This window comes from Drosophila guanche, unplaced genomic scaffold (genome assembly GCF_900245975.1).
Source record: "Drosophila guanche unplaced genomic scaffold, DGUA_6, whole genome shotgun sequence".
NCBI lineage: Eukaryota > Metazoa > Arthropoda > Insecta > Diptera > Drosophilidae > Drosophila > Drosophila guanche.
The window spans coordinates 1954037-1981085 of record NW_022995743.1 but is presented as its reverse complement, the minus strand read 5'-3'; the positions used below and the strand labels follow the sequence as shown (position 1 = coordinate 1981085).

Here is a 27049-nt window from a genome sequence, read left to right as displayed (position 1 = left end):
TGGAATTGGGGAATAGTATGGAGTGGGGCCTGCAATTACAGCGATAAAAGCTGCATAAAAAATGGTGTTAATTGCTGGAAAGGCTTGCATAGAAATTCGGTAGATTCGAAGCACTCTCCAGCGAATGGCTGCATGTTCTGGGTGCCATGTTTTACAGTCGCATCAATCTCCTGGGCTGTCTGAGTGCTCTGAGTGCTGATAGCTGGGATGGTTTTACATTAAATGTATGTATACATTTATGTATGTAATATGTAAACTCCTAATGCAAAGTGAGCGAGTGGCACTTGGCTGTCCCACTGCCTGATTGAGTGATGCATCAAGGCAGCTCCTGCTCCTGCTCCAGCTCCATCTCTCCATTCACTTGTTGAGTGGCTGAGGCGATAAATTCGTTTAATATGTAAATCATATGCAAATTGCTCAGAGATCGTGGGGATCGAGGGGGGGTTGCCAGAGAGTAATTAAAAACCACAAATTGCTGACTGCCGCAGTCTCTGGCCAATCTCTAATTAGCCATAGATCATAGATCTACCAACTGGAACCGGTCAGTTTTCACGACTGACCAACTGGCGCCTAACAACAGGCACCCCAGAGTGCCAAGCGGGTTTTCCCCAATGGTAACTGATCTACACACGCCAAGGACACGCTTCCTTGTGTAAAATTGCGCTTTTTGTGTGGCAATTTTTCACAGCGATCAAAACATTAGAAATAAATGCTTAAAGTGTGCAATTTTCTGATTGCAATTGGGAGTGTTTAATGATAAATTAAATATGTTATGGATTGGTATGTGGAGCAGCAACATGATGAAACACTTTGATATGACACTTTCCCTTACCCCTTCAAAGCATGCGCCATCGATCAATCAACAACTCATAGAGAGAGAGAGTGAGAGAGAGAGAGAGGGAGTGAGGGCACATCAGTTGCTGTTTTGTCAGAAATCTAAACATTAATTGACTTGGTTCTTCCGTTCATAAAATACTCAAGCCATTACTCAGAGCTCAGAATAAATTCTCATAAATTCCAACAACCAATTAAGCGACTTTTACAACTGTCAAAAGATCAACCAGCGCAGACTTCAATATTGTTTTGTAATGTTAAAACATTTAATAGTAACTCAAAATTTATGAAGTAAAATGTTAAAAATGATTGAAACGTGCACTCTTAGACATGTAGATACAGAGATAAATAAGTGCTTAGCTGCTAACGATGGTCGATATTTGAGACTAAGTTAAAAACTGAAAGTTCCAGTAGATGAAGCATCTGCTAAAGCGAACGCCGGCCAGCGCGGTGGGTAGTTTGGGGAGGGGTTTGTAACCCCGCCTACCACAAGGTTGAGGTCTGCAAAGGAACAAAGCATTCAAGTACAACACAATCAAGCGAATGTTCTGCTTAAAACTCACCACAACTATGGCATAGGTTATGCCAATGCCAGCGCCTGCCAGCACATCGGAGCAGTGATGCTTGTAGTCGGAGATGCGCGTCAGGCAGGTGTACCAGGCGAACATGAGCAGCGAAAACTGCAGAAAGTGTCGCAACATACGCAGTCGGGGCCAATGCATGCGGCGCTGCAAGTAGATCTGATAGGAAACATCAGTTAGTGGCAGTTCTTGCTAGTTTTTTTAGGGCATGAAACCTACGACTATGTAGAGCATGGCGTAGCAGGAGAAGCTGGCATGTCCGCTGGGAAACGATAGACTCATATCCTTGAGCCGTTTGGCATTCATGTCCGCTGCGCCACAGGTGAACTCTTCGATGTAGCGAGCGGCATTCATGGGATGAGTGCAATTGCTGCCATCCCAGAGTACGGGTTGGCAGAGCTATAGGGAGACAGCAGACAGATCAGCAAAGGTAACACCCGGAAGAGCTTCCATTCCGCTTACAGTGTAGAAGTGCGGTCGCAGCCGGCCAATGGCATACTTGGCTATATTCGCCGTCAGCTGCTCAACGCCCAGGCCAAAGATGAAGATGCCAATCTTCTTGTAACACTCCAGCAGCCAGTAGGGCAGTTCCAGATGACACAAATGATAGCCACTGCCAGTGCGGGTCTTCAGGCTCTTAAATGGGCCATGCAAACGCTTGTCCTGGCACCTGAAGAACTCCACGAGGATTATCTGGGGCAGGGCATACAATTAGTCATCAAAAATCAAACGAAAATAAAGTTGTCATTGACTCACCAGCGAGAAGGGCAGTGCGCCACACATGAGGTACAACATCCAGCTGCGTATGGTGGAGTGTTTGTAGGGATGCTTCAGCGACGAGTCATTGCAGAAGAAGCCGCGCTTGAAGGGCTCACCCCACAAGGAGAAGCCCAGCATGGGCAGACCCACTGAAAGAGGAAAAATCAGATAGATAGAGATTCAGCCCCATGGAATTTGAGATTTTTCACATTGCAAATGGGTGGCCCAATCGCCGTGGTGTCCAATTCAGGGCAGTGCAAGGTCTGGTCTGCTGATCCAGCCTCAATTGGACTTGGGTAAACAACAGAGACGAGACCATGGTGACGGTTCATGATGACTAGCTGTGTGGCTGCTGTTTTATGTAGGGAAACGAGCACAACGATTCTACCCCTCTGCAAAACGAAAACTTTGCCACAAATTGAATAAAATAAATCAGACCAAACTCGATGAGCGAATTAATACGCGTAAATATTCTGTTGTTTTGTATCTGTTTTTTGGGGGGGTTCAAAATTTGCCTCTTCATAATGGCAGCACAAAGGAACAACAGCCATAAACACTGCTGGAAGCATTTTAAAACAATTCCAAAGAAGAAACTCAAGGGGGGAAAGACGCTTCACCTTAGTTACAGTAGATATTTATACATATAAGAAAATACTCAGCAGACAGAACAGCTGGAAGACCACCCCTCGCACCCCACACAAGAAATTTCATCTGAGGCTGCCGCGTGATGGATTCAAATGTGGAATGGCGTTCAGTTCATGACTTGCAAGTGCCAGAGATCAATTGCTGCCACAGATGATAACAGATCATAAAACGTGCGAAGAGATGGAGAGGGTAGCGTGATAGAACTCCCCACCCTGCCTACATCAAAATTGATTTATTCGGAACTTAGATTAGAAAGAAAACAATTCTTCATTGGAAATGGAAGCACAGTGCATTAATATGTTTTTGTTTCTAAAAGTTTAAAGTTCTGTCTGCATGAGATAGAGCTGCATGTTAAAGTTTAGTCTATTATTTGCCTTTAACCACGCAATTCTTCCATCAATAACCACTCTTTGTTGCTGCACATTTCCGAGTATTTCCAACAGGAAATTATACATATTAGATAGCACTTCCTGTACCATAGTTCCCACCCTTTGATGTCTTCTAGTTCCCAGCTCTGAGCAGCGCCCCTTGATAATCTGTTCTTTTCTATTCAAACTTACCGCAGCTGAGCATACACAAGTCCAAGAGAATGCGTCCAAGTATCTTTGTTGGACCGCGCAGTGGCCTTTTGCCGCCGCCAATGGATCCTGGCCCGTTGGCTAGTCCAGTTCCCAGGCCGGGTGCCGCTCCCGAGCTTCCAACGAATGTCGGCAGCTGTAAATCAAGTTTTACATTGTTGTTGTTGTTTAGGTTGTGGGGATTGGATGTCGATGTGGTCGAGGCGGCGGCTGCAGCGGCGGCTGCTATGATGCTGGCTGCCGTCGGAGACGAGGGCTCCTCGCCGCTGCTGCTTTGGCTCTCGAAGCGCTGCAGCGGCGTCGTGTCACAGACGCTGCCCGGGCGCAGGCTGCTCATGCTGGAATTCGGTTTATCAGGAGTCGGTATCGGAGGGTTTGGCTTGGAACACTTGGGGGAGTGGGGGAGTGGGGGAGTGAGCTTGAACCTGGCCTCAATTTATGGCTCTATTGCACCTGGACACTGCCTTGGTGGTCATCTTATCAGCGGCAGACACACACACACACTGGGACACAAATATTTGAATAATCCTCGACCCGGGGATTTCTTCGAGTATGTGCTAATGGACTGAGACTGGTACTGGGACGATCCTCTGTTTGTCTTGGGTAAGACTTTTTCCGTGCCTCTTCGCGTATCGGCAATAATTCAGTTTGGGCAAAGTAAGTTACTTGCGTATGATAAGAGCGTCGACGGTGGCGATGGCAGTTCCCGATTTTTGGGTTGCACCAACAAATTGATAAAGTAAAGTCGGCGTTTTCTTAGTGGCAAGAGCAGGGGGGGAGTTGGTATATTGCGCACGAAGCGATAAACGATGAGCGATGGCAATCGACCAAATCCGAGTCAAAATATTGGAAAAATATTGCTGGCGGCGCACAAAGTCAAATGCGTTAAAATCTGTTGCACTATTTGCACTTGCATTTCCATTTCCCCATTTGCACTCTTTTTTTGTTTGTTTGTTTGTTTGCTTGCACTTTATGTGTCTCTTCGATGTTGTTCCTGTTGCTGTTGCTGTTGCTACTATGCTTTGCGCGCTCTCCTTCGCATGCGCAGCCACGCGAATTACGACAAACGAAAACACACACGAAACGAAACGTACTGTTAACCGAATGCAAGCAACATGCAGCGACCCGAACCGTTCAACGAAAATAAATGGAATGAAACTGGCAGAGTAGCGAGCCATCGCCGCCACAGCCACAGCCACCGCCACCGCCTCAGCATGGAAACGGGTCGATGAGAGTGAGTAGCGACGATAAAATACCCTGGTAATCAGTCACTCTCCACCAGTCTGTTTGGCATCTACGAAAGAGATCTATTTGATGGTTAATGTAGAACTCTACCTATGTCTCGATTGCACTGCACTTGTCATGAGAGATGGAAGGAACCTCCAGGGTGCGCTTTACCTTCCAAGTCTAATATACCCCAAAACTCGATGAGTGCAGGGCATCAAAACAGAAGAAATGGTAGCGCTCTCTTGCTTTCTGTTGCGCTCTCTCTGATCAGTTCACTATTTGGAAATGGAACATTGGGGGTTGCTGGGTGAATGCAAAGGTGTTGGGTAGGTAGGTCTTATGCTTACGATGGACATGCTTGTATTGAAATATTGATGCATTCCACTACAAATGGGCGCAGGCATGAATATAATTTTGGATTTGTTTAAAAGTTCATAGTCATGGCGTAGGGATACAATTCTATATAGGGGTATAATTAGATTTACAGAAATAAACCCTGGACCACAGCTCTGAGCAGGCGCTAAGTCATCCTCCTAATGTTGCCCCAAGAAAACCCAAGCCATGATACCATTACCTTTGACCTTCTCTCCTTTGCATATTCCATTTCCATAACGTTTCCCTGCGATAACAGAGAGAATGGGAATTCTCTGCGCTCTCTCTTCTGTTTGTCGCAATTATTCCCGTTCCGCTTGTGACTGAAACACTGGAAACTGGCACCGACTGGCAGGCAGCAATCTTATCTGTCGGCACACTCGCCTTTTTTCTGCTTTCGTGCTCGGTTGTATATTGTATATAATTTTCTGATTCTGTGTACCGCCAACTGTAACAGAGATCCCACTACGAATCGGTCGTGCTATATCTAATACCAGAGTGGCTGATATTTAATTGATGGCAAATCAAAGTGTTTTGAAAGAAGTGTAAAAAGGCAAAACTAACGATGACGGCGCCAACAGGGATTGCTTAGCTCAAAGTTTCCCAATTTATTTACGTTTCTTTGGTAAAGGTAAATTAATTAAACAAAGATACACGCGAAATAATACACAAAGAAAGTGTTTATTTGTGGAGGCGAATTGGTCAGATAGCGGATGGATTTGGCCATATTCGTTGTCTCTATCATTTTTATTGATTTGCTTGGCCGACAAACACAAAAGTGTGTGTGGAGCCTCCAAAAATAATTGACGGTCACATAAACAAATGCAAATCGAATGTGCTTCAGTGGGTGAGGTGAGTGTGTCTGTGGGAGAATTCATAAATATTGCAGGTGTAAAGAGGGAAAGGAAATTCGCTCATCGATTGCGTGGGAAGATTTTGCTTCTTTCTTTTGTTTGGTTTAAAATCGATATTCCCCATAGCCTGCTCCGCCTCATACTTTTGCGTATTTGCTATTCGGAAATACATTTCAAGGGCCATGTTCCATGCGGAAATAAACAAAATCCCCCCTAAATCCCAAATTCGCGGCGCACTCACATCCCCGATAGCTTATCAATTATTGAAACGCAAAAAGGGAAACAATTTTGATTACCCAAACATGCCGACGCACTGTGAATGTGCATGGGTCTTTATTTATTAACTAATCAATCCAATGAATGCCGCACGTTCGATCACAGTTTTTCCTCTCAGAGTTTTCTCTGTGGCAGGGGGAAACTGCCTTGGCAGTGGGCCAAACTGCACGACCATTACAGGCTGCAGGCAATAAGCATTCGAAATGCTGATGGAAAGTCCCAATATTATTGTATATAAAATATTTTGCATTCTCCTATTACGGCTGCAAATTTAACTCTTTTTCTACCAATATTCTTCGACCCCTTACCGATTTGTTGTCGTGTTCAATTTCGTTGTCAGGCGCGTGTAAAATGTGGCCCAAACTTTTGCTGATCTTCGCATTCAATAAATATTCATTAGCAAAGCAAATAAACATGCACTTTACAAGCCACCAGTGGGTCTGTTTGGTCTGTTGGTTTGTTTTCCTTATATCTGGTATCGATTTTCCTTCCGACGTCGACAGGTTGTCTGCAAAGTACAGCCTGAATTTGAGACTCCCAAAACCCATGGCATTTGCCGATTGTAGCCAAGGAAACTTGGCGCTCTTTTTGGTTGAGTTTGAATTACGATATTCCGAATATAAATATATTTTCTCCTATGGTTTATGCAAATTATGATTATTATTATCACCGATATTTATGCGTATTTTGATTTTTAAATTAATTTTCCTTTCTGGGATAAACAGGCGCCTCAGCAGCTTGACCTTAATACGCTCCATGAGATGTCTGAAATATTCCAAAAATTATATCCGAATGCCACAGAGTGAGAGAGTGGGAGAGAGGGAGAGAGGGGTGTGGGGTGTGGGGAATGCTCAGCTTGTGGTCGTTGCCCGAGATCGGTTAATCGTTCAACTTGTACGAATAAATGCAAATGAGCAGAGAAGGGGGGACACGCAGAGAGTGAGAGTGGGAGGCAAGAGGCCTTCAACTTCAGGCGCCTTCTCCCTCCCGCGTTGATCTTGTAATCCCCTTGGAACATGACATATCCTCAGATATGCTAAACGCGTGAAATTAATTGCACTGTGGAGTGTGCAGGTTAACAGATTGAAGGGAAATTTATGCACCATTGAAAGGAAAAGTGATTTTAATCTGCCTGCCTAAGATTTAGTTGAATTTCTATTTCCAAATCTTCAATCCCTTAAATTCCCAAGAATGCCGTCAATAAATCGCAAGCACATCATTTACATCAGTCAGTACACATCATTGATCGTAAATTGTATCTTTAACAGATCTTGAAATTCCCAAAATATTTAGTAGTTTGTATACAAACACACAGTATAGGTACTCCTCCAATACTATGTTCTATAAATATACTCACTTTAGAAGACCTTTAATTAGTTTATTAAAACCCTTTTGTTTCCATTAAATCATGACTTACGATTTGTAAGCACTTTGCACAGCCATAATTCAAGCTAAATTAGTAAGTCATTAAAAAATGCTGTCACATTTTACGACACAGGCCCCAAACCTTTTTACCCCCCATAAACCCCAGCGATAAGATATAGAAAATAATGTTTTGCAGGGTATTTTTAGGCGCGACTAATGGGGCTTTTGTTATATCCGGGAGTTGACAATTAAAGAAAATAATCGTAAGCAGACAGATCTTAAGATCTCAAGTGCGTGGAAGCACGCTCCCCTCTTCCGGCCAGGTCAGATGATATCGATGAGCTTTACAAGAGAATTCCTCACTTTTAATGAAGATGCAGCTGTGTCATTCCCCTAGCAGGGAGAGCACATTCATCAGAGGATCGGAGGCAGCCAACCAGTTGATTCTAGGCACTAAAGTGGGCAGAAATCCTCTGCTATCTATAAATAGTCGTTGTCTGATCGAATGGAGGATTGCCCTCGCTGCCTTGGACCCGGCCATAATCGAAGCTGACAACTTCGATGCAATTCCTATGCCAATGTGGCTGTGGCTGTGGCTGTGCCTCCTTCTGTATCGATCGTGCACAGTGGAGCCTTTGCTGGGAATCTGACAAGACGTTTGCCACTTGGAGTTTTGTCAAATTAAGGGGCTGCTTGTTGTTGAACCTGAAGCAGTTGGCGTGGCTTGCCCCTAGTTGGTCATTACAACGCCCCGTTGATGGCCGAGTTGATTGCACAAAATTATAGAAATTCACGAGGTTCTAGAAGAGATCGTAGGCATGGCAAAGCTACCACGAGTACAGTGGATACCCCATTGAAAGGAGCTGTTCTAAGAAAGGACTGGGATGACTCTCAAGTCTTAAATAGAATAAAAAATTGAAAGTTGATTGTTCATTTAAATAGACGTCACTTAACCCGTTTGAGAACTCGCTTGTGATTTCCAGTTGGGGTGTTAATAAATCGTAAAGTTCTTCAATCAAGACCCTTACACACACACTAACAAGACACACACATATGAATCAGAGAATGGGGAAAAAGAAAAGAAAAGAAAAGAATCGTCACAGCTGTCTTTTTTATCGTTAGGGAATCCGCGCCGCCGCATTACTCACGCCGTGCCTCTGCCATTATACAACATTTTATTATTATTCTTCTCATAATACGATTAATCTCTTGTTCTTATACTTCGTTTCAGAGGCTGACTATGACGTGAATTCAGAGTTTTCTACCTTCGCCACGAAAGCGTCACGTCAAAAGCGCTCAAGTTCACTCACTCAAGTTCAAGCGCCAAAAAGAGCGAACAGCTCTCGCGAGAGAGAGCAAAGCTTTCGCATCAAGCGATTTTACACCCAAAAGCCAGCGGCACAGCACCAAAATGAGTAACGAATCTTCCGTTAGCGAAACAACACCGCTCCGGCGGCCACCAAGTGAATTGAGTGCCGAATCAGAAGCTAACGTGGCCAACACCAGACAGTCGACGACGGTTGTGTCGTTGGTTGACAATAATAATCATAGCAGCAATAATAACCACTACAGCAGCTTGGTCGAGGTGCGTCTCCAGGCGGCAGAAGAGACCCAACAGCAGCAGCAACAGCAGCAAGGCGAAAACATGGACACAAATAAGAGAATCTTGTGCCGCGTGGGCCTGGACATTTTAATTTTACTCTGCGGTAAGTTTGTAGTTTGTAGTTTATAGTTCACCTGTGCCCCCCCCACATTTACAATCACATTTTGCTGCCTTGATTGCCCTGAAATTCAATGGGAAACTTTTCAAGTAAATACGGAATGTTTATTTGTTGCCGCAATGTTTGTTTTTCTTGTCTTTCGTTTCGTTTTGTTTCTTTTTTATGGTCTCTCTCTCTCTCTCTCTCTTTCTCTTGAATTTTATGTAATTGCGCGGCAAAGCTCTGTTGGCGGCTCTCTCTTGCACGCTCTCTTTAGCGGCCCTCTCTTAGGGCAGCTGTTACTGTTGTTGTTCGATTTACAGTATTTGCATAATTCAAAGATTCGTAGTTAAAAATGTGACTCAATCTGGGCGCTAATACAATAATTAGCAGTAAATATCTATCTTTGGCTATATATAAATCATTTCTCATTCCCCCACAACAGAAATCATTTTTACTGCTGACTTATGTTTCATTTCCCTGTTTGCACACCTTACCTTTTTGTTTAAACAAAAGCCAAAGCGTTGGTAAACTGTGTCAGCCAAAAGGTGCACAACCTGCAGTGACTGTCTTGTACGGGAGTTGCCTGGCGGAAACGCTGCCGGTGGAGGAGTTGCACATTTCACAATCAGCAGTTCGTTCTCTTCAGCCTCAACCTTTATCAGCATATTGTGTTTTAAGTTTCGTAAAGAGAACAAATAACAACGACTACTTTGGGGGGGGGGGCGTCGCAGCTTTAAATACCCTGCAGGTCGATTATTTACAGTTTTATGGGGAGCAAAGTTTAGCAACATATTCACCCAGCTCTAGCGGGCGTCGTTTACGGTGCATACAAAGTGACGAAAGCAATGAGAAGAAGGTGAAGAGCAAGCAGCAACAACAACAACAGCTATCAATAGCTTGCATTGTAGCGAAACCGGTTTGGCAGAGAGCTTACCTGAGAACACACGTTGTCTGTCCGCTCTCCTGATTAACTACAAGGCGGGGTGTTGTGAGGAATGATTCACCACCAAAACATAGCTGTAGACTTTTGCAATTTGCACTAAATAACACACAAAGTCAAGCAGTCGCCATATTTGTCCAGCTGATTGTGCAGCCTGCCATACGAGTAGTGGTAGATCGTTCCAATTGGCCATAGATCGAGGCTCCAAATTAATGGCAGCATAACTGCGTGACACATGTGGCAGGCAGGTAGAGGGCAAACTTTCGCCAAGGTTGACTCATAAGGAGCGCTGCCAAGATCCCCTGAATAAATCCGTAAACCCAAATGAATCACACGCAAAACTTTTGTGCTCATAAAACAAAAGGAGTTTGGGGAGCTATCAACGCAGATTACCCAACAAAGAGTACAAATAGGAATATAAAATGATAAGCTGCAGACCACACGGCCATAGAGGCAGGCATTTATAATCTTTATTTGTTTTTTTTTGTGGGTACTCCCGTAATCTAAAACTCGTGCCGTGCGCATATTTAATCAATTTCCTTTATCGATTTGTTAAAAACCAACGAGAAAAGTTCCTTAAATAAATTAACAAGAAACCATGGCAACAGACCACAGACAAGAGTCAACAAACAAGAAGCACAAAACACAAAACGCACTTCGCTTCGTGTTGGTTTCCCAATAAATTCCAATTAGTTTAATCTATTACAAAATACCCAATATCATAGCCAACAGAATTCCGGACTGCATTTGGTGGGCCATTTAGAGTTCTGGTTTTCAGTGGGTCGACAAAGATGCTTTTCTCTTCAAACGCTTTTGGGTGTAAATTAGTTCTGACGCTGATAAAGTGATCCGAGACGTAGGCATAGCATAGATATCGTGAGTGGAGTGTCAGTGGCACTTAGCCAAAACAAACCCCAACTCTTAGGAATAACCTCCAGAACAGCCGCAACCTCAGGAAAACGAACCCAAACACACACGACTCCTCCTTTGACGTTAATTGAATGCGAACGAGCTGTGGCACAGACTTTTCCTGACTTCTGCCTCCAGTCATTAAACCCATAAAATATACAGAGAAAAAAAATACATTTTGGAGGTCGTCTCCGCCGTGGCTCTCTGCCACTTCAATAATTTATTGAGCGTGATTGGTGTGTGGTTGGGTGGGGAAAATTCTTGTCTTTCGTTTGACCAAAAATCTAAGTAGAAAGAAAAATATTTATGCAACGCATTTTGGGCTGGATGAGGCCTGTGGCAATTGTTGGTTTCATTCTTGGTGTTTACCTACCAAAAAACAACAAACAGGCAACACGGAGACCACAGATACAGTTGCAGGGGCAACACAATGGATGCAGCAACGATTTTACAGTTGCACTGCTCTGTGGCGGTTGATTTTTCATTTGTTTTTTTTTTCGCTACAGTTTCATGGATCGAAAAGTAATGCACATTTAATTGCCAGCAAGAAGCCCTTGGGTCCGGTCCATGACTCATGGAAAAGGCACGGCACTGCCCTCTACTCCTCCTCGTACCTGTGACACCTTTTTGTCGAGTTTGCTCTGGGAAAACGTGTGTGTAGGGATTCCTGGTAATTCCGTGCCCAAGGCATGGCCTTCGTTGGTCTACAGTCATGCGGGAAATTGGTGTGCAGCACCCAAATCAATATTTTCTCATACATATCTACCTGTCGCCTGTCTGCTCGGGGGTTCTTGGCTTAATCAATCTTTGCACTTATTGTTTCCATAGACAGCAGATAATCATATTTCTTGGAGCTTCTCGAATCAATTAATCGCAGAATCTGCGGCCAGTTGTCAGTCATCTTTAAGTCAGAGTCAGCGACAGAGTCAGCGTCTGGCTGTTAGTTTGTCTTCTGCTTTTTATTTGCTTCTTGTTTCTTCTTTGCATTAATTGTCTTTAATTTGACTTCCGTCATGTCTAATTAGTACAGACCAGTCTCCAGACTGGCTGCAAGTGCAAGTCAGACGCTTTTAATTAGACATTTTGTGCCGCTCCTATTTGAGGTCAGATTTGGAGTGCAAAGTGGAGTGTGGAGTGTGGAGTGAGCGAAAGAGTCTTAGATAAGAGTCTCTCTTCTGTGTAAATATTTGGCAACTTGAAAGCGGCAGTGCAGCATCTCGTGTCGTGGCGTACGACGGTGGCCGCTGGGCTGGGGCAGGCGGCAAACTGCTCTTTTGGTTGTGGAACTTAAACCTCGGATCTGAAGTGTCTGCGTTTACCTCTTTGTTTAACAAACAATTTGTTTATGCCTTGTCTGTCTGTCTGGCTTGTTGTGTACTCTCATTGTTGCTTCAATTAGATGGTAAATGTTGTGTGTGCTGTGGCGGCGTCTTTATTATTGAAATGAACTTGACACCAAATGGGCAGCGGCAGAGGCAGAGGCAGCGTGGCAGCAGCCGTTTGTTTTGCTATCAAAGTGCGGCCCTAGGTGCGCTACAATTCGGTTGAATGCAACACGGGGACGCCGGTTTCCACTCTACGAATTAAATTAAGCATTTCCGCTAGAGCTGGAACAGAGAGAGGGGGAGGAGCAGCAGCAGGAGGAGGAGCTGGTGCTGGTGCTGGAGGTGGAGGTGGAAGTGGAACAGTGGAAAGGGAGCAGCGCTGAGTGTGTGGGCTGCTGCTCCCCTCTATAATAATTTTTAAACGTTTTATGTCACCCTCATAAAGAGTACAGAAAAGGGAGAAACAGTCACCAAAATGTAGTTCTCTTTTGCTTTCGTTTCCATTTCACACAATTTTCCATAGATTTTCATAGTTTTTCATGGCTTTTCCCCCATTTCGGCTGCTGGAAAATGGTTTTTATCGTAAAACATAGTTAATCCAGATTATGGACAACGAAATATCTGCCCAGACACTTTCATTTTCTATGCCACAAAAGTCATAAAAACATTTTTAGTGCTACCGGGTGGCGGGATACACAAGGATTAGAGACAGGGAGAGAGCAGAGGGAGAGTGTTCCCTGTGGCCAACAATGGGCCACTTGCTGTGTGTGTGTGTGTGTGTGTCTGGCTCTGTGTGTGTAATATGACGCTAATCTCTGCTAGAATTCATCCATATAACTTTCCCAGCAGAACCTGCTCCAGAGATCGTTAAATATCATCCACAGACAATGCGGGAATCTCTCTGATCTAGACTTAGGCCACTGTTCCCCTGATGATGCTGCAGCTGCGCCTCTGAAGAATGACAGAAGAGGGAACAGGGATCTCTAAGGTCATTGTGTCACCCACCTTTGTGTGCCGCTGCAAAAAAGGAGAAAAAAGGGAGAGAGAGAGAGTAACGGACACCGCTGGTGGCTTGTCTGCCGTGTCAAGTGCTGTGGCCAAAGCGTCGCCAACGTCCTGCACTCGAGATAGGAATATCTTCCAATTGCACTTCCAACTTCCAACCCAGACACCGCCTGGCATTTCACTGACTAATGAGCAGCACACAGAACTTGCCTCATTTTCCATGGCTCAGTGAGTTGTGTGTAGCAGGTAGCATGCATCATTAGCAGCTACAACTGGAGCAGATCCTAATGCAATTTTAATGGAGAACTCCAACGAAAACCCAAATCAAACAGAGGAGCAACTCAACGCATCGCTGTCTAATCAATCCATCCATTGGTGGGGAGCCATTTGTCAGCTTGCACGCCTCACAATTTTGTATGCTCCGTTGACGAGTTATTATTAATGGCAACGAATTTGTAATTAGACAAGAACGCCCCAACATAAGGGTCTATAAACCACATTGAAACCCCAAGCACGTTCCCCGTTCGGGTGGGGAAATCTTATCAAAATCAAACCTAAGACAGCTGTCAGCGGTACGCTTTAGCCATAGATAAACACCCCATAGATGACCTACTAAATATTGATAAATTGTTGTTACCTTCTCGTACTTGCAGTTGGTTTTCCTATACTATTGTTTTTCCTGCTCGGAGATCCCTATAAGCGCGGGTTCTTCTGCGATGACGAGTCGCTGCGGCATCCCTTCCACGAGTCCACAGTGCGCAATTGGATGTTGTACTTCATTGGAGTGCTGATACCCGTTGGTGTGGTAAGTAATTGAAGCCAAATTGTGTCAAGCAGCTGTCTGTCAGAGTCTACTTGGGGCAGAAAAAGAGATTGCGACATTCAAGTTCATTTTGGAATGGATTGTATCTGTTGCAAGCAAGTTGCCCATCTGGCTGGGAGTTGTCTGTTTACTGTCCACATGTCAGCAATTAAAACTAGAGCAACATGTGGCAGTGGCTGGCTCTGGCAACGGGGCCAAAGCAGAGGCTATTAATACTCGCATTTGCCTATAATTTCCATCGAAATAAAAGGGTTTTATGAGGTGTTATGCGGTGTTGTCTCAATGTTTCACTCATTCTTTGAACTCCTTTTCTCCCTAGATACTCACTGTCGAAGTTCTCATCTCGCGTCACAAGGCGAAACGGGACAATGGCAATGCCACGAGTCGTCGCTATGTCTTTATGGGCTACGAGCTGCCCAACTGGCTCATTGAATGCTACAAGAAGGTGGGCATCTATGGCTTTGGCGCCGCTGTTAGTCAGCTGACAACGGACATTGCCAAGTACTCCATCGGACGTCTGCGGCCACACTTTATTGCGGTGAGTCCTCAGCAACTGTCTGGGGAAAATGTTTAGCAATATTTGACATTTGCCAATTAATTTGAAGCTGCCACATGTGCTGCTGCGACAACGAGGGTTACTTAGGGGTGTAATAATAGCAACCAAAGGGCAGGGTAATGCCCCAACCAAGGCAGCAGCTTACACACTTTTGGCAGCAGAAAGTTCTGCCTGCTCCATGGCCAGACGGGCTTCGTGTTCCTTCTGTTTATTTATGTTATTTTTTGACTGCTTGTCAGGCAAATTTTATAAATATTTCTGCGGCAAGTGGCTTGTTCATAGGGATCGTTTCCCCCTTCTAAAAGTGCCGACACAGTGCCGCCCTATTGTTTAGTGAAGTGCGGCAACAGTTGTGGAGCAATGCTGCTGCAGCTGTTGTCTCATCTCACAGCTCTAATTTGCAGCACATGTGGCAGGGAGCAATGCCATAAGCAGCTTAAACCCCAGTCAAGGCTTTTGCTCATACTTTTACTCCCCTCTTACTTTTGTTGCAGGTGTGCCAGCCCGTCCTTGCCGATGGCTCCACATGCGACGATCCACAGAATGCCAACAAGTACATTCAGGAGTTTACTTGCCGCGGCCTGGGCTCATCGGCGCGCATGCTCAAAGAGATGCGACTGTCGTTTCCCAGCGGACACTCGAGCTTCACCTTCTTTGCCATGGTCTACATGGCGGTAAGTTGCGCCTTCTGCTTGGATCTATCTGTAGCTTTAATGTTTACTGTCTGTCTCTCTGGCTCTCTCTTGTGGCAGCTCTATCTGCAGGCACGCATGACCTGGCATGGCTCGAAGCTGCTGCGTCATCTGCTGCAGTTTATGTTCATTATGATTGCCTGGTACACAGCGCTGAGTCGCGTCTCGGACTACAAACATCATTGGTCGGATGTGCTGGCCGGTGCGCTGATTGGTTCCACCTGTGCCTTGGTTGTGGTAAGTCCTCCCCCTCCTCATAGCCACAGCTTAGTTGCCCCTTTTATCCATCTATCCATCACTTGCTACATCTTTTTAGAGCTATTGTTTGCCCAAGAATTGGTTCAATTGGCACACAGTGTGGCCCGCCAAGGGCAAGGAGCAGTAGGACAGAGAGGAACTCATTTACTTGTAACAAAGAATTGCAATTAAAACATCACAAATCGAAGCATAAATGTACCCCTTCTATTCATTATTTAATTCATATTTAATTGGTGTACGGGAAACATTTTCTAATTGGCATAGAAACTCAACACCTTGCCGTAGGGGCCACTGCCGTCGCGTGTGCTGCCAATCAAGCCAATCGATGGCACGACACCGCTTGAGGCTTGCCTTCTAGCAGCTGTGGCATGCAGCTTGTCCTGGCCAGTTGTAATTTCACGCCTCAAAAGAGCGAGGAGTCGAGGGTAGATCATGTTCCATAATGATTTAATTCAAAACACAAAGAGGGAAAGGCTGGAATTACTTTTACATACTTTTAGGAGCACTTTAATATACCCAACATGAACTTATTTCAACACGAATTTAATGTTTATCCTTTACTTACAGGCCAACTACGTCTCGGATCTGTTCCAGCGCTCCAGCTCGAAGCCTTACCTGCCACGCAGCGCACAGGATATGGGCGCCACGACGCAGTCGCCGCCGCCGGGCATCACCGTGACGACTAATTAACCTCCAGCGGAGGTGCACAACTATCACAAATTCCACATGTTGTAGGCCCACTTTTTAGCAAGAAAACGAAGGCCAAGCTTTCGTTTTTATAATTTATTTCTCGTGTTTTGAGTTTGAGTTTTGCACTTTGCATTTTTATGTGTGATTTGTGCACTTAAGTGTCTTCCGCAGCTGCTTGATTTTCTAGGCTTAAGTTAGCACAATGGCAAGGGACATCTGTGTGATGTTATTTATTGTATTATTTTGCTAAGGAATTTTAATAGATATTTATTTGATAATTATCACAAAGAAGTGACCTTCTGTAGAGCAGCACAAAAAAAGAGAGTGACGCGTCTTGCGCAACAGCAAATAAGTACTACTATAAATTAGACACTAAGTACTCAATGCATAAGATATTTTTAATTATATTGTAAGATGACCATGGAAGAAAAAACAATAATAAATTAGACTTTTAATTGAAATTGGATTTGAATATGCAAAAAGAACGTTTTGCAGCACTAGAACACGCACTTCGATAAAATATCGCTTATCAGCAATCGAATCTGTTGAATTTGAATTTGAAATTCAATTTGAAGCAATTGTGAATAACAGCGGCAGATCAGGATAAAAACTACTAATAAATTCAGTTATTAGTGAAACGATTTAACAAATTTGTAGTGTATTATTGCAATTGCCGTTCCCGCTTAGCGGACATCATCAGATGATACTGCAGCAGCAGCACAGAGTGGCACAGAATGGCGGCCATCATGTTGAGCGACTCCCTGCGATTGACTGGGAACAGACCACAAACCTTTAAATTAAGTGTCATGCTATGCTGATAGATCACAAATGAACTGAGCTGCAAATCGAAGATACAATATTGTTAGTGGAAGTTCGCAGAGTGCTCCGGCGGCTACCCACCTCCTTGCGCATGATTCCCTCGCTGATGTTATGCTGCGGCTTGCTCTGATACCGCGCCACCAAATCGCAGATATAATCGGTCATAAAAAAGTCCATCGTCCGCGTGGAGCACAGCAGAGCGCCATACACTTTCGCATAGAAGGGCGCGGGTTTGCTCAGCGAGAAGACGATGCCCAGATAGCTATTGATGATGGTAAAAGCAACGAAATCGAAGCGTGAAGCCAGCATCTGACGACCGTAGATTCTGTTTAACTTGTGCGCCATGCGGCTGAGTCTGGCGTGCAGGGACCACAGGCTGCGCAGCTCCTTTGCATAGCCAGCGGCCAGGGGCGAGCGTGTGGCAATGAGTTCCGCCAGCTGTTGGTTCACGAAATCGTATCCACGCGCCACATGCCAGAAGGACACAAAGTACAGATGCGGCGTGGCAATGAGGACGGTGTAGCCATTGTTCAGCAGCACCGAGGCCAGCCACATGGGCAGCGTGAATTGGCCATCGTACAGACAGGCGCCCAGCACATAGCAAAGGAAAAGGTAAGTCAGGGTCAAGGATTTCGCATAGAAAAGCCTGCGCAGCTTCGCACTCATCTGTTTGCCAGCGCGCTCCATCTCCCCGTTGAGTTGCACAATCAAACGATGCAGCTCCATCAGTAAGCTGTCCCGCTGAGCGCGAGCGATCAGAGTCTGGACGATGACCGCGTAGTTCACGACATAAAGAACGATCGGCGTGAGCCACATATAACTCGGCAGCCACATGTTCACCCAGGTGATTTTGGTCGCAATCACAACCACCGGCAGCAGTGTCACCAGAATGACATTAACGATCAACGTGTAGCCACGGGTGAGAGGCGTTTGAATGAGTTCATCGGCGCGAAATCGGTAGGAGGTCAAACCCATGAGAATTGCGAACCATTGGAATATGTCCAGCAGCAAAAGTCGCGCCATTATCTACTCCCGAATGTAACTGCTAGCGTTGGGTATCCTTGTGCAACTGAAACTCCTTCCATTTGTGTGTGTAATGGCGGAAACAATTAACTAATTGTCGCTTTGGAGATTCCTCAACGCCGATAAGTGCACAAATAACTGAGGGTAGTCGTTGCATTGATCTAAACAGACAGATTAACACTTAGGGGATATATACAACAAGCGAGTGTTTACCGCTGCAGCTATTTAAAGTCATTTCTGGCTGGAAACGCTTCGTTAGCGTTTATTCAATTAAATTTAAATAATTTGAATACCGTCGAACGTTTACCAGCACCAATTTTGCAGTATGGCAGCACTGCCACTTTCAACACACACATCGATACACTTTCCCTTGCTATCGATACTTTCAATAATTGTACACAAAAACCCGGCCGCTCGTTTTTCGCCCATAAAAAGGTAAAAAACTAACTTTAACAAAAAAACTAAGTGCTATAACTTAGTGTAAAGTAGCAGCCAAGGCCCAAAGCAACATATTTAACCAAAGACTGCTTCGAGATCGTAACCAAATAGATATTTCTGCGCACCCATGACGTGTCACTGTTCTTCAGGCGTTTCTCATCAACTTTTCGTGTTTACAACATTCTTTCAGATTACAAAATGATTACCGACGTGCAATTGGCTATTTTCTCGAACGTGCTGGGCGTGTTTCTATTCCTGTTGGTGGTGGCATATCACTACATCAACGCCAACACGGGAAAGTAAGTTTTAAGTCCACTTCTGGCGAGAGGAAAGAAGAAGCACAATGCCGGCTTCAATTATAAATTCTTTCATTTTATTTAAAGGGCTAGCCCAAAGGCGAAATGATGGATGATGATCGTGTGCACGGAAATTAACTCTATATGTTTATCTTATAATGCTGCTTCATTCGCAAAATAAATAGTTATGTAAATCTAATCGAGAATGTCCTCCAGGGCGTTCTTCATGTCCTGCACATCCTCCAGCGTGTCACCCGACTGCCGCTCCTTGCGCGTATTGAACGTGCGCATTGTGTTGTGGCCGAAGCAGAAGGCTTTGATGTATGGAACACCCTTGCGGCCAGCAGCCGGCAGCTCGTCCACCTCCATGGAGGACTCATCGTTCTTCTTGTGCTTGGTCTTGCCGTGGCCGTGATCCTGGTCGAAGCGGTAGTTGACCGGAAACTTGTGAGCCGTGATGCAGTGGTCCTTGCGCTGTCGCGGCGTGTGAAACTTGCTGCCGCACTCCTCCAGGTAGCAGGCGAACATCGGCTTATCGCCGCGTTCCACGCTGGCGGCAAAGTAGAAATCATGCTGCTCGGCAATGTGCAGATCCAACAGGTGGGCGGTGGGCAGTGTGCGTCTACACTCGGCGCAGAGATAGGACTGTGTGCTGTTAATGTAGTTGTTGTTGTTGCTGCTCCTATTGGAAGTGGCTTCCTTGGCGTCGATAATGTCATCCGCGTCGACAAGCACTCCAAGCTTCTTGAATGGCGGTGGAGCGGGTGAAGGTGGCACCGTCGGCTTCATAAACCCTGCAGGCACTTCACTGAGCATTTGCAGTATTTGTTCTTTTGTGAGAAGATAAGGCGAGGGCGACGATGCTAGTTGCGTATCCATTTTGTTTATGTTTTGAAATTGCCAAAGCCACAGACTTGCATTCCGATTAATTTTTGCGCTATTTTTTATTAACTGTTGAATAGAAGTTTCTGTTAGTTTACTATTATTTCCTATTGTTTATTTATGATCAGCGGTAACATTTTAAACAATATTTTTAATAATTGTATGCATTTTTGTGCCCTTAATGCGCAATAGCATTGCCACTTGGTTCGAGTTCCAGCAAGGTGGCAGCACTGCACACACATGTGAGCTCTAATTCGTAACAATTGCAATTTAGATTGAAACTTATTTTGTAAAAGAATCCATGTAAATCCTTCGATTAAAATTATATTCTTAGTGCTGAGAGTTGTACCCTTTCCGTAATATAAAATAGAATATCAGAATAAAGCAAATTGATTTAGATATAGATATGCCACTTGGTTAGAATTCCAGCGGGGTGGCAGCACTGCACACACATGTGAGCTCTAATTCGTAAAAATTGCAATTTAGTTTGCAACTTATTTTGTAAAGAATCCATGTAAATCCTTGACTAAAAGCTAGCCAATTTTATGGAGAATTGAGTGATGCATCGTATAAAACTATATGCTTAGTGCTGAAAGTCTTATCCTTCCAGAAATATCAAATAGAATATCAAATTAAACTAAATTGATTTAGGATTCGCTATATTTCTGAGGTTCATACGATAGATTTGATCTGTAATCGCTCTTTTTCGAATCGATTGCAGACACCGCGTGGTGTTTTTGTCAAGATTCGCATTTATTTTCCTTTTTTAAGCGTGGAAAATAAATAAAACCGCACAAAATGAGTTTGTACAACTTCAAAAAGATAATGGTGGTTCCGCCAGCCAAGGTAAGTGAGGGTGAATCCTTGTTTTGTTGTTATGTCCAGCGAAGCACCCCCGAGGGAGGCGACATAACCTCACTGTGAAGGTGTTTACAAATGCGCAACAAGTAAATAATGTTAAACTATTCTCTATTTAGGACTTTATCGACATTATGTTGTCGAAGACACAGCGCAAGACGCCCACAGTGGTCCACAAGGGCTACAAGATATCGAGAATTCGGGCGTTCTACACGCGCAAAGTGAAATACACGCAACAGAATTTCCACGACCGTCTGTCGCAGATCATACAGGATTTCCCCAAGCTGGACGATGTGCATCCTTTCTATGCGGATCTGATGAACGTGCTGTACGATAAGGACCATTACAAATTGGCTCTGGGACAGCTGAACACAGCCAGACATTTGGTAGACACGTGAGTACCACCTGAAGACCCCCTACCAGTGAATGCCATCATAACTTTTGATTTCCATAGCGTGGCCAAGGACTATGTGCGTCTGCTGAAGTATGGTGACTCGCTGTATCGCTGCAAGCAGCTAAAGAAGGCTGCCCTTGGTCGCATGGCCACCATCCTGAAGCGTCAGGCCTCCAACCTGCAGTACCTGGAGCAGGTGCGTCAGCATTTGTCGCGTATGCCCACAATTGATCCCTACTCGCGCACCATCATCATCTGCGGCTTCCCCAATGTGGGCAAGTCCTCGTTCATCAACAAGATCACACGCGCCGATGTCGAGGTGCAGCCTTATGCCTTCACCACCAAATCCCTGTACGTGGGCCACACAGACTACAAATACCTGCGCTGGCAGGTGATCGACACGCCCGGCATTCTGGATCATCCGCTCGAGGAGCGCAACGTTATCGAGATGCAGGCCATTACGGCGCTGGCCCATTTGCGCGCCTGTGTGCTTTACTTCATGGACATTTCGGAGCAGTGCGGACACTCGCTGGAGGAGCAGGTGGCGCTGTTCGAGAGCATCAAGCCGCTGTTCACCAACAAGCCCTTGATTCTGGCCATCAACAAGGTTGACATTCTGATGCCAGAGGATCTGCCCAAGGAGAGGCAGGAGATAATCACAAAGCTGCAGGAAGACAAGAACGTGCCGGTCATCCTCATGTCCACCGTTCAAGAGACTGGCGTCATGGAGGTCAAGACCGAGGCCTGCGAGCGTCTGCTGTCGTATCGCGTGGACCAGAAGATGCGCACCAAGAAGGTGGACAACATTCTGAATCGCCTGCACGTGGCCATGCCAGCGCCGCGTGACGAGAAGGTGCGCGCACCCTGCATTCCCGACCAGGCTCTGTCCCGTCTCGAAAAGAACGCCGAGAAGGCGGAGCGCAAGCGCAAGCTGGAGAAGGAGATCGAGGAGGAGATGGGCGACGACTACACGCTCGACCTGAAGAAGAACTACAGCGAGATACCCGAGGAGGAGCGCTACGATGTGATACCCGAGTTCTGGCAAGGTCGCAACATTGCCGACTACATCGATCCCGACATCTTCGAGAAGTTGGAGGAGCTGGAGCGCGCAGAGGGACTGCGGGAGGAGAGCGGCGTCTACGCCGTGTCAGACATGTCGATGGACGAGACCCTCAAGGAGATTCGCGAAATGGCCAAGCAGATCCGCGGCAAGCGTTTCGAGCTGCGCGACGAGAAGCGTCTCACGGCCAGAAAGAACAAACCGATCATCCCACGCAACAAGCAGCCGAAGGTGCGCGATCGTTCGGTCAACAAGCTGGTCCAGACCATGGAAGGCCTTGGCGTGGACATGTCCGGCAGCAAGACGGCAAACTTTTCCAAGTCTGTGGTGGATCTGCGTCGCGGCGTTGTGGCCGTTGGCTCCAAGAAGAACCCCAAGGTGCCGCTTCTCGACAAGGAGGAATCGGCGATTGTCAAGTCAACCGGCAAGCCCATCAAACGTGCACCAACACGCGACACGCTGGGCATCAAGAACCTCGCCATCCGCAAGAAGGCTCAGCTGAAGGCCCGTCACGACATTGCCAAGAAGGTCACCATGGGCTGGGGACTCAAGGGCGAGGCCGATCGTTTCATTGGTACCAAGAAGCCGCGTCATTTGTACTCTGGCAAGCGCGGCACAGGCAAGACGGATCGTCGTTAAGCAACAAAACTCCACCTGCTGGATGATCCCAGCCTGGCGTACAAACTCCTCCTTCTGTATAAACTAATGAATGTATCTTAATTATCAATTATCTGTCAAATACACGATTGTATTTCCAACAAATATGTAAAGTCCTTCCCCGTTGCCCTTGGCAACCGCTTTGCTTGTTTAGTTGCCACAAATTTCCTGTACCATTCCGAGGATAAAAGTGAAAATTTTTAAAGCTTAGGCATGTCCAAAGCAACCACAATTAAGGAGGCTCTCAAACGTTGGGAGGACCGTGAGCAGCAGAATTCTCTGACAGCCAAGGACATTGATTTGCAGTTCCAGTGGCCGCCCATTGAGAAAATGGACACCACACTGGGCACCCTGGTGCAGTGCGAGTGAGATTCGTGGAGTCACAGCAGTATGCTGGCATATTACGAATTGTTTCCCATTTGCAGGCGCATTAGCATGTCCACGAATATGATTGAGAAAATCTTTGGTTTGTCGGGGATGAAGTGCCTCAAGGTGTTGTCCCTGTCGCGAAATTATATCAAGCAGATATCGGGTCTGGTGGGTAGAGCAAACACATAGATAAATCATCCACTTTTACGTTCGTCTATACCCCTAGGAAGCCGTTGCCGAGACTCTCGAGGAGCTGTGGCTCAGCTACAATCTCATAGAGAAAATCAAGGGCCTCACCACGCTCAAGTGCCTAAAGGTGCTGTACATAAGCAACAATTTGATCAAGGATTGGTCCGAGTTCAATCGCCTGGCCGAGATAGAGTCGCTGGAGGATCTGGTTGTTGTGGGTAATCCCCTCTCCGAGGGCCTGGACGATGCCTCGTGGCGTGTGGAGTGCATCAAACGGCTGCCCACCATACGCAAGCTGGATGGCGAGCCCGTGGTGCTCAATGATGAGCCGCAGCTGTAATTGACAGAATAAACTCCACTATTTCTCTCAGTGGCTGTTAATGAAAATGAATTTCTTAACAGGCAAAAAACTGTGTAGCGCTGCGTCAAATGCCAGAACGCATTGCTGGTGCGCTTGGCACTGCAGTGTAACTGACCTATTGGCCAACTTTTTAGGACATCTCTGTTAACAGGAGTGTCGCTGTTAAGCCGACAGTCTCAAGGCTGCTCTTCTGCTCTGGCACTTAACAGCGACAGCAGTGGCACTTACAGTGCCAGTATCCAGTTTCAGCCTCGTGTGGCGGCATTGTTGTGCATCTCACTCAGTCATAGTCTAGACGCGTAAGCAGCTTCAACTAAAGTTAGAGGTTCTGACTAACGCTAATAAAAGAAGAACCTAAGCGAAGTGCGCTGTAAGCGAATTCTATGATATCTAATTGCACTCCCAACAAGCCCCACAGCGAGAATTGGCCGAACACACATTACCCACGGACACTGCATAAACGTGCTGATGGGCTCCCTGTGTATTCCCTGGTCTGCTCTCCTTGGAGCCTCCTGAAACTCTCGGGCAACATGTGCTTGGGAAAGTGTGCGGCATATTTCCTTATAGTTTTTATGGTTTCTTTAAATAAACGCATAAAAAGCGAACCCCAACTTCCCACCCACGCTGTATGCCAAGCATGCGGTTTCCTATAATAACATAAGCAACCGTTTTGCATATTCCCACTCTGTGTATTTGTGTTTGTGTACTTGTGTGTGCAAAGCCTGAAGTAAGATTTTTTCCGCTCGGGTGGCGGAAGCAGGACCCATAAAACGCTCCCCACACACACACGCGGAAACTACAGGACTACTTAGCAGCATGGATCGTAAACAGTTTGCGGCACACATTCCCAGTGCCACCCACTCCTGACACAGGAGCACACACACACTCATGCGTGTGATGGAAAACAGATGCTCCTTGTGCAAGGGGTTGGGTGGGGGGAGCTTCAAATATGCAACAGCATATAAATAAGAGACTAAAGGCTAGCCAGATTGGATAAAGGTTGCTCGTAATGCAATCGCTGTTAGCCAATGCCCAGAGAGTAACAGAGCACTGTTAACGCGAGCAGCAGAGACAATGCTGTTATTGGGCGCCGTTCTTGGAAACGCTTATTTCTCGCTCTCTCTTGGTGCCGTTTCGTCTGCACAAAACGTCAATGTAACGGAATATGCTACGGCAAACATCTAGCAGAGACAGACAACTGTACGGGGCATGCTTCTGTTTTCGGCTGGAACTGCCGTTTCAGTGTTTGGCGAGAATTCAGACGACGCGGGCTCCCCGTGCCAAAAAGTGACAACCAACCGTGTGTTTGTGAGTGTGTGAGTTTTGTGTCTGTGTGGCAGAGTTCATCAAAGATTCAACAGCCTGCCCAACAACAACAACAAAAATAGTTGAATAAATAAATGGCAAAGCCAGAAAGAAGCAAAGAAATTTAATAAAAATGATAAATAAATAGCCAAAAAGGAGGATACGCATCAAACGAGGCAGCAACAAGAAGGTGAGTATTTGAAAAAACATAAAACCCTTCAGAAAAGAAAAACATAATCAAATTTTTGCGATGAGACGAGAATTAACGGCATAAAAATTGCTCAAAGAAGAATCGTAAAAAGGAAAGCAACAAAAATACAGAGCCCCTCTGTTGCGTACCGTTAGCTACGTCAACAGCTCTCTGCGTTCTTTTTTCGGAGTATTCCCCGAGTGTCCCGTCCTGCTCTGACTCTTTTGGAGTAGTACCCGAAATGTAACGGTAACAAGAACATCAGCCCATGTTTTACTTTGAGCATCGCCATGCATACATATACGTATGTATATATGCATGTATGTGTTATGTATAGGAGCATGTCTGTACATGGAGTTTTGCGGCTCTTTCTAGCCCCTCTCAGCCCAGACTCAGCCTCTCTGCTTCATCTTTTTCGTTTTGTTTGCCTCGAGACATTTATTTGCTCTTTAACGTTTCAGTAGGCAGTCGGGCTGGCGGGGCAGGCTGAAACAGGCGTGTTTCGTTCCGGTATTCTTTGAGTCTCTCCTTTTGCTTTGCCCACGCTGTTTCGTTCCCTGTATTCCAGCGGAGGCTCGGTTCCATCTCACTGGCACCAGGCACCCTGGCACGGGGGTCGAGCTTTGGCAAGGTTGGGTCGGCCTGTAGCAGATGGAAACGGGCAGCCAAATTATGCGACCAGAAGTGCGTTACGGCTTTACCTTATTATTAATATACCCTGGACCTTGGGCTCTGGCATGTCATGCCGCAAAACAGTTAGTCCAACACTCGAAAGTCTCTCACTCTGCCCATGTAAAAGCAAGGAAGGGAAAAATAATATAAATTCGCCCACACACAGACAGAGGAAGTGACTGAGAGAGAGAGAGAGAGAGATAGGGTCTGTATGTGTGTATGTGTGTATGTACATTCAACAATTTGTTGAGTTCCAATGCCTTTTTTTTTTGTTGCTCCCACCCACTCACCAGCACTTGGGGGAGTGCCAGGGATGCTGGGCTAACGTCAACAAGTTGAAGCTGTTGCCGCTGCCAAACTCAACTCTGAGTACCTCTCTGTGTGTGTGTGTGTGTTGCATGAGTGGGGGTGGCTCAAAGTATGTCAGATTTTTGGCAGCACAGATAAATCATAAGAATAGACTGTGTCTGACTGTCGCACGATAAGTACATTTCGATGTTGTTTTTGCAACTATCTTGGCTAGTTGAAAGACTTACACCGAGAAGGACCAACACAACACACATGCAGGACGCTTTCACTGTAATAAATGTGCGGCAACTTGTCTGTCAGCCGAAAGATGGGCTTAATTCGAATTAATGCACAATTAATTGTCAGGCACGGGGGCGCCCACAAAACTATAAAAAACAAATCAGGGTACACATCTAGCACACTTATTTATTTATACTACATATAAATTGTACTTGGGGAAGTACACTAAACAAACGTTTAGTTGGAGCATAAACACAGCCGCCAGCCAGCCAATTGTTGGTTCTTTGAAGTGAAATGTGATTAAGGTGTTTTTACAAGAGAAATCACCTCAGTTCGTATGTATATTTACTTATCGACCTACACCCCATTTGGAAGCCAATTTGTCTCTCTTGCCCAAGGAAAGAGTGAAAACAAAAAAAACACAGAAAATGAAGCTTAAGAGAAATTAGAAGGATGAAAATAAATAAAGGCAATTTCGAATATGGTCGATTTCGTTTTACCTTTTGTTTGTGTTTCGCTTTCCCTGTACCCTTGTGACCGAACTTCAAACGGAGTTTTTTCCTCAGTCTCCATTACACGCACTTTTAATTTGCTTATTGGGTAGAGTCGAGAGAGT

The 27049-nt window shown here is 45.6% G+C and overlaps 8 protein-coding genes across 11 annotated transcripts in view; 5 read left to right on the top strand and 3 right to left on the bottom strand.

The window, feature by feature from the left end:
• Window positions 1-1078: 1078 nt before the first annotated feature.
• Window positions 1079-5623, bottom strand: LOC117591113 (putative phosphatidate phosphatase). 3 transcript variants are annotated; one of them, XM_034284224.1, is made up of 7 exons: window positions 5613-5623; window positions 3380-4006; window positions 2172-2323; window positions 1878-2108; window positions 1635-1814; window positions 1398-1574; window positions 1079-1335 (listed from the first exon to the last, which is right to left on the bottom strand). In XM_034284224.1, exons 2-7 carry the CDS (start codon window positions 3732-3734, stop codon window positions 1318-1320), a joined length of 1113 nt encoding a protein of 370 aa, XP_034140115.1. In that variant the 5' UTR covers window positions 3735-4006; window positions 5613-5623; the 3' UTR covers window positions 1079-1317. The 3 variants fall into 3 exon arrangements, with proteins under 3 accessions (XP_034140115.1, XP_034140123.1, XP_034140107.1); XM_034284232.1 differs by lacking the exon at window positions 5613-5623 and adding an exon at window positions 5199-5364 and having other exon boundaries at window positions 3380-3533; XM_034284216.1 differs by lacking the exon at window positions 5613-5623 and having other exon boundaries at window positions 3380-4535.
• LOC117591097 (putative phosphatidate phosphatase) lies at window positions 5437-16814 on the top strand. Of its 2 annotated transcripts, none has more exons than XM_034284201.1 (7): window positions 5437-5627; window positions 8723-9197; window positions 14027-14178; window positions 14516-14734; window positions 15247-15426; window positions 15505-15681; window positions 16270-16814. In XM_034284201.1, the coding sequence occupies exons 2-7, from the start codon at window positions 8903-8905 to the stop codon at window positions 16390-16392; spliced, it is 1146 nt and encodes a 381-aa protein (XP_034140092.1). In that variant the 5' UTR covers window positions 5437-5627; window positions 8723-8902; the 3' UTR covers window positions 16393-16814. The 2 variants fall into 2 exon arrangements, with proteins under 2 accessions (XP_034140092.1, XP_034140098.1); XM_034284207.1 differs by lacking the exon at window positions 16270-16814 and adding an exon at window positions 15761-15896.
• Window positions 16815-17053: 239 nt separating this feature from the next.
• On the bottom strand, window positions 17054-18234 carry LOC117592260 (putative gustatory receptor 59b). Its single transcript, XM_034285906.1, has 2 exons — window positions 17293-18234; window positions 17054-17230 (listed from the first exon to the last, which is right to left on the bottom strand). The coding sequence occupies exons 1-2, from the start codon at window positions 18232-18234 to the stop codon at window positions 17054-17056; spliced, it is 1119 nt and encodes a 372-aa protein (XP_034141797.1).
• Window positions 18235-18569: 335 nt separating this feature from the next.
• Window positions 18570-19167, top strand: LOC117591166 (dolichyl-diphosphooligosaccharide--protein glycosyltransferase subunit 4). Its single transcript, XM_034284290.1, has 3 exons — window positions 18570-18669; window positions 18863-18971; window positions 19056-19167. The coding sequence occupies exons 2-3, from the start codon at window positions 18871-18873 to the stop codon at window positions 19075-19077; spliced, it is 123 nt and encodes a 40-aa protein (XP_034140181.1). The 5' UTR covers window positions 18570-18669; window positions 18863-18870; the 3' UTR covers window positions 19078-19167.
• Window positions 19127-20046, bottom strand: LOC117591143 (protein lethal(2)k10201). The gene has a single exon (XM_034284254.1). It carries the CDS (start codon window positions 19845-19847, stop codon window positions 19164-19166), a length of 684 nt encoding a protein of 227 aa, XP_034140145.1. The 5' UTR covers window positions 19848-20046; the 3' UTR covers window positions 19127-19163.
• A 490-nt stretch (window positions 20047-20536) lies between these two features.
• Window positions 20537-22924, top strand: LOC117591055 (nucleolar GTP-binding protein 1). The gene is made up of 3 exons (XM_034284159.1): window positions 20537-20696; window positions 20828-21102; window positions 21163-22924. The coding sequence occupies exons 1-3, from the start codon at window positions 20649-20651 to the stop codon at window positions 22799-22801; spliced, it is 1962 nt and encodes a 653-aa protein (XP_034140050.1). The 5' UTR covers window positions 20537-20648; the 3' UTR covers window positions 22802-22924.
• Window positions 22925-23003: 79 nt separating this feature from the next.
• Window positions 23004-23718, top strand: LOC117591151 (dynein light chain 1, axonemal). Its single transcript, XM_034284266.1, has 3 exons — window positions 23004-23184; window positions 23245-23356; window positions 23415-23718. Exons 1-3 carry the CDS (start codon window positions 23033-23035, stop codon window positions 23715-23717), a joined length of 567 nt encoding a protein of 188 aa, XP_034140157.1. The 5' UTR covers window positions 23004-23032; the 3' UTR covers window position 23718.
• Window positions 23719-24994: 1276 nt separating this feature from the next.
• The window catches only part of LOC117591031, a 60559-nt gene continuing 58504 nt past the window's right edge, over window positions 24995-27049 (top strand). The window contains exon 1 of the mRNA XM_034284132.1: window positions 24995-25233. The gene's annotated coding sequence lies outside the window, so the exon portion shown is untranslated. The remainder of the gene's footprint in view (window positions 25234-27049) is intronic.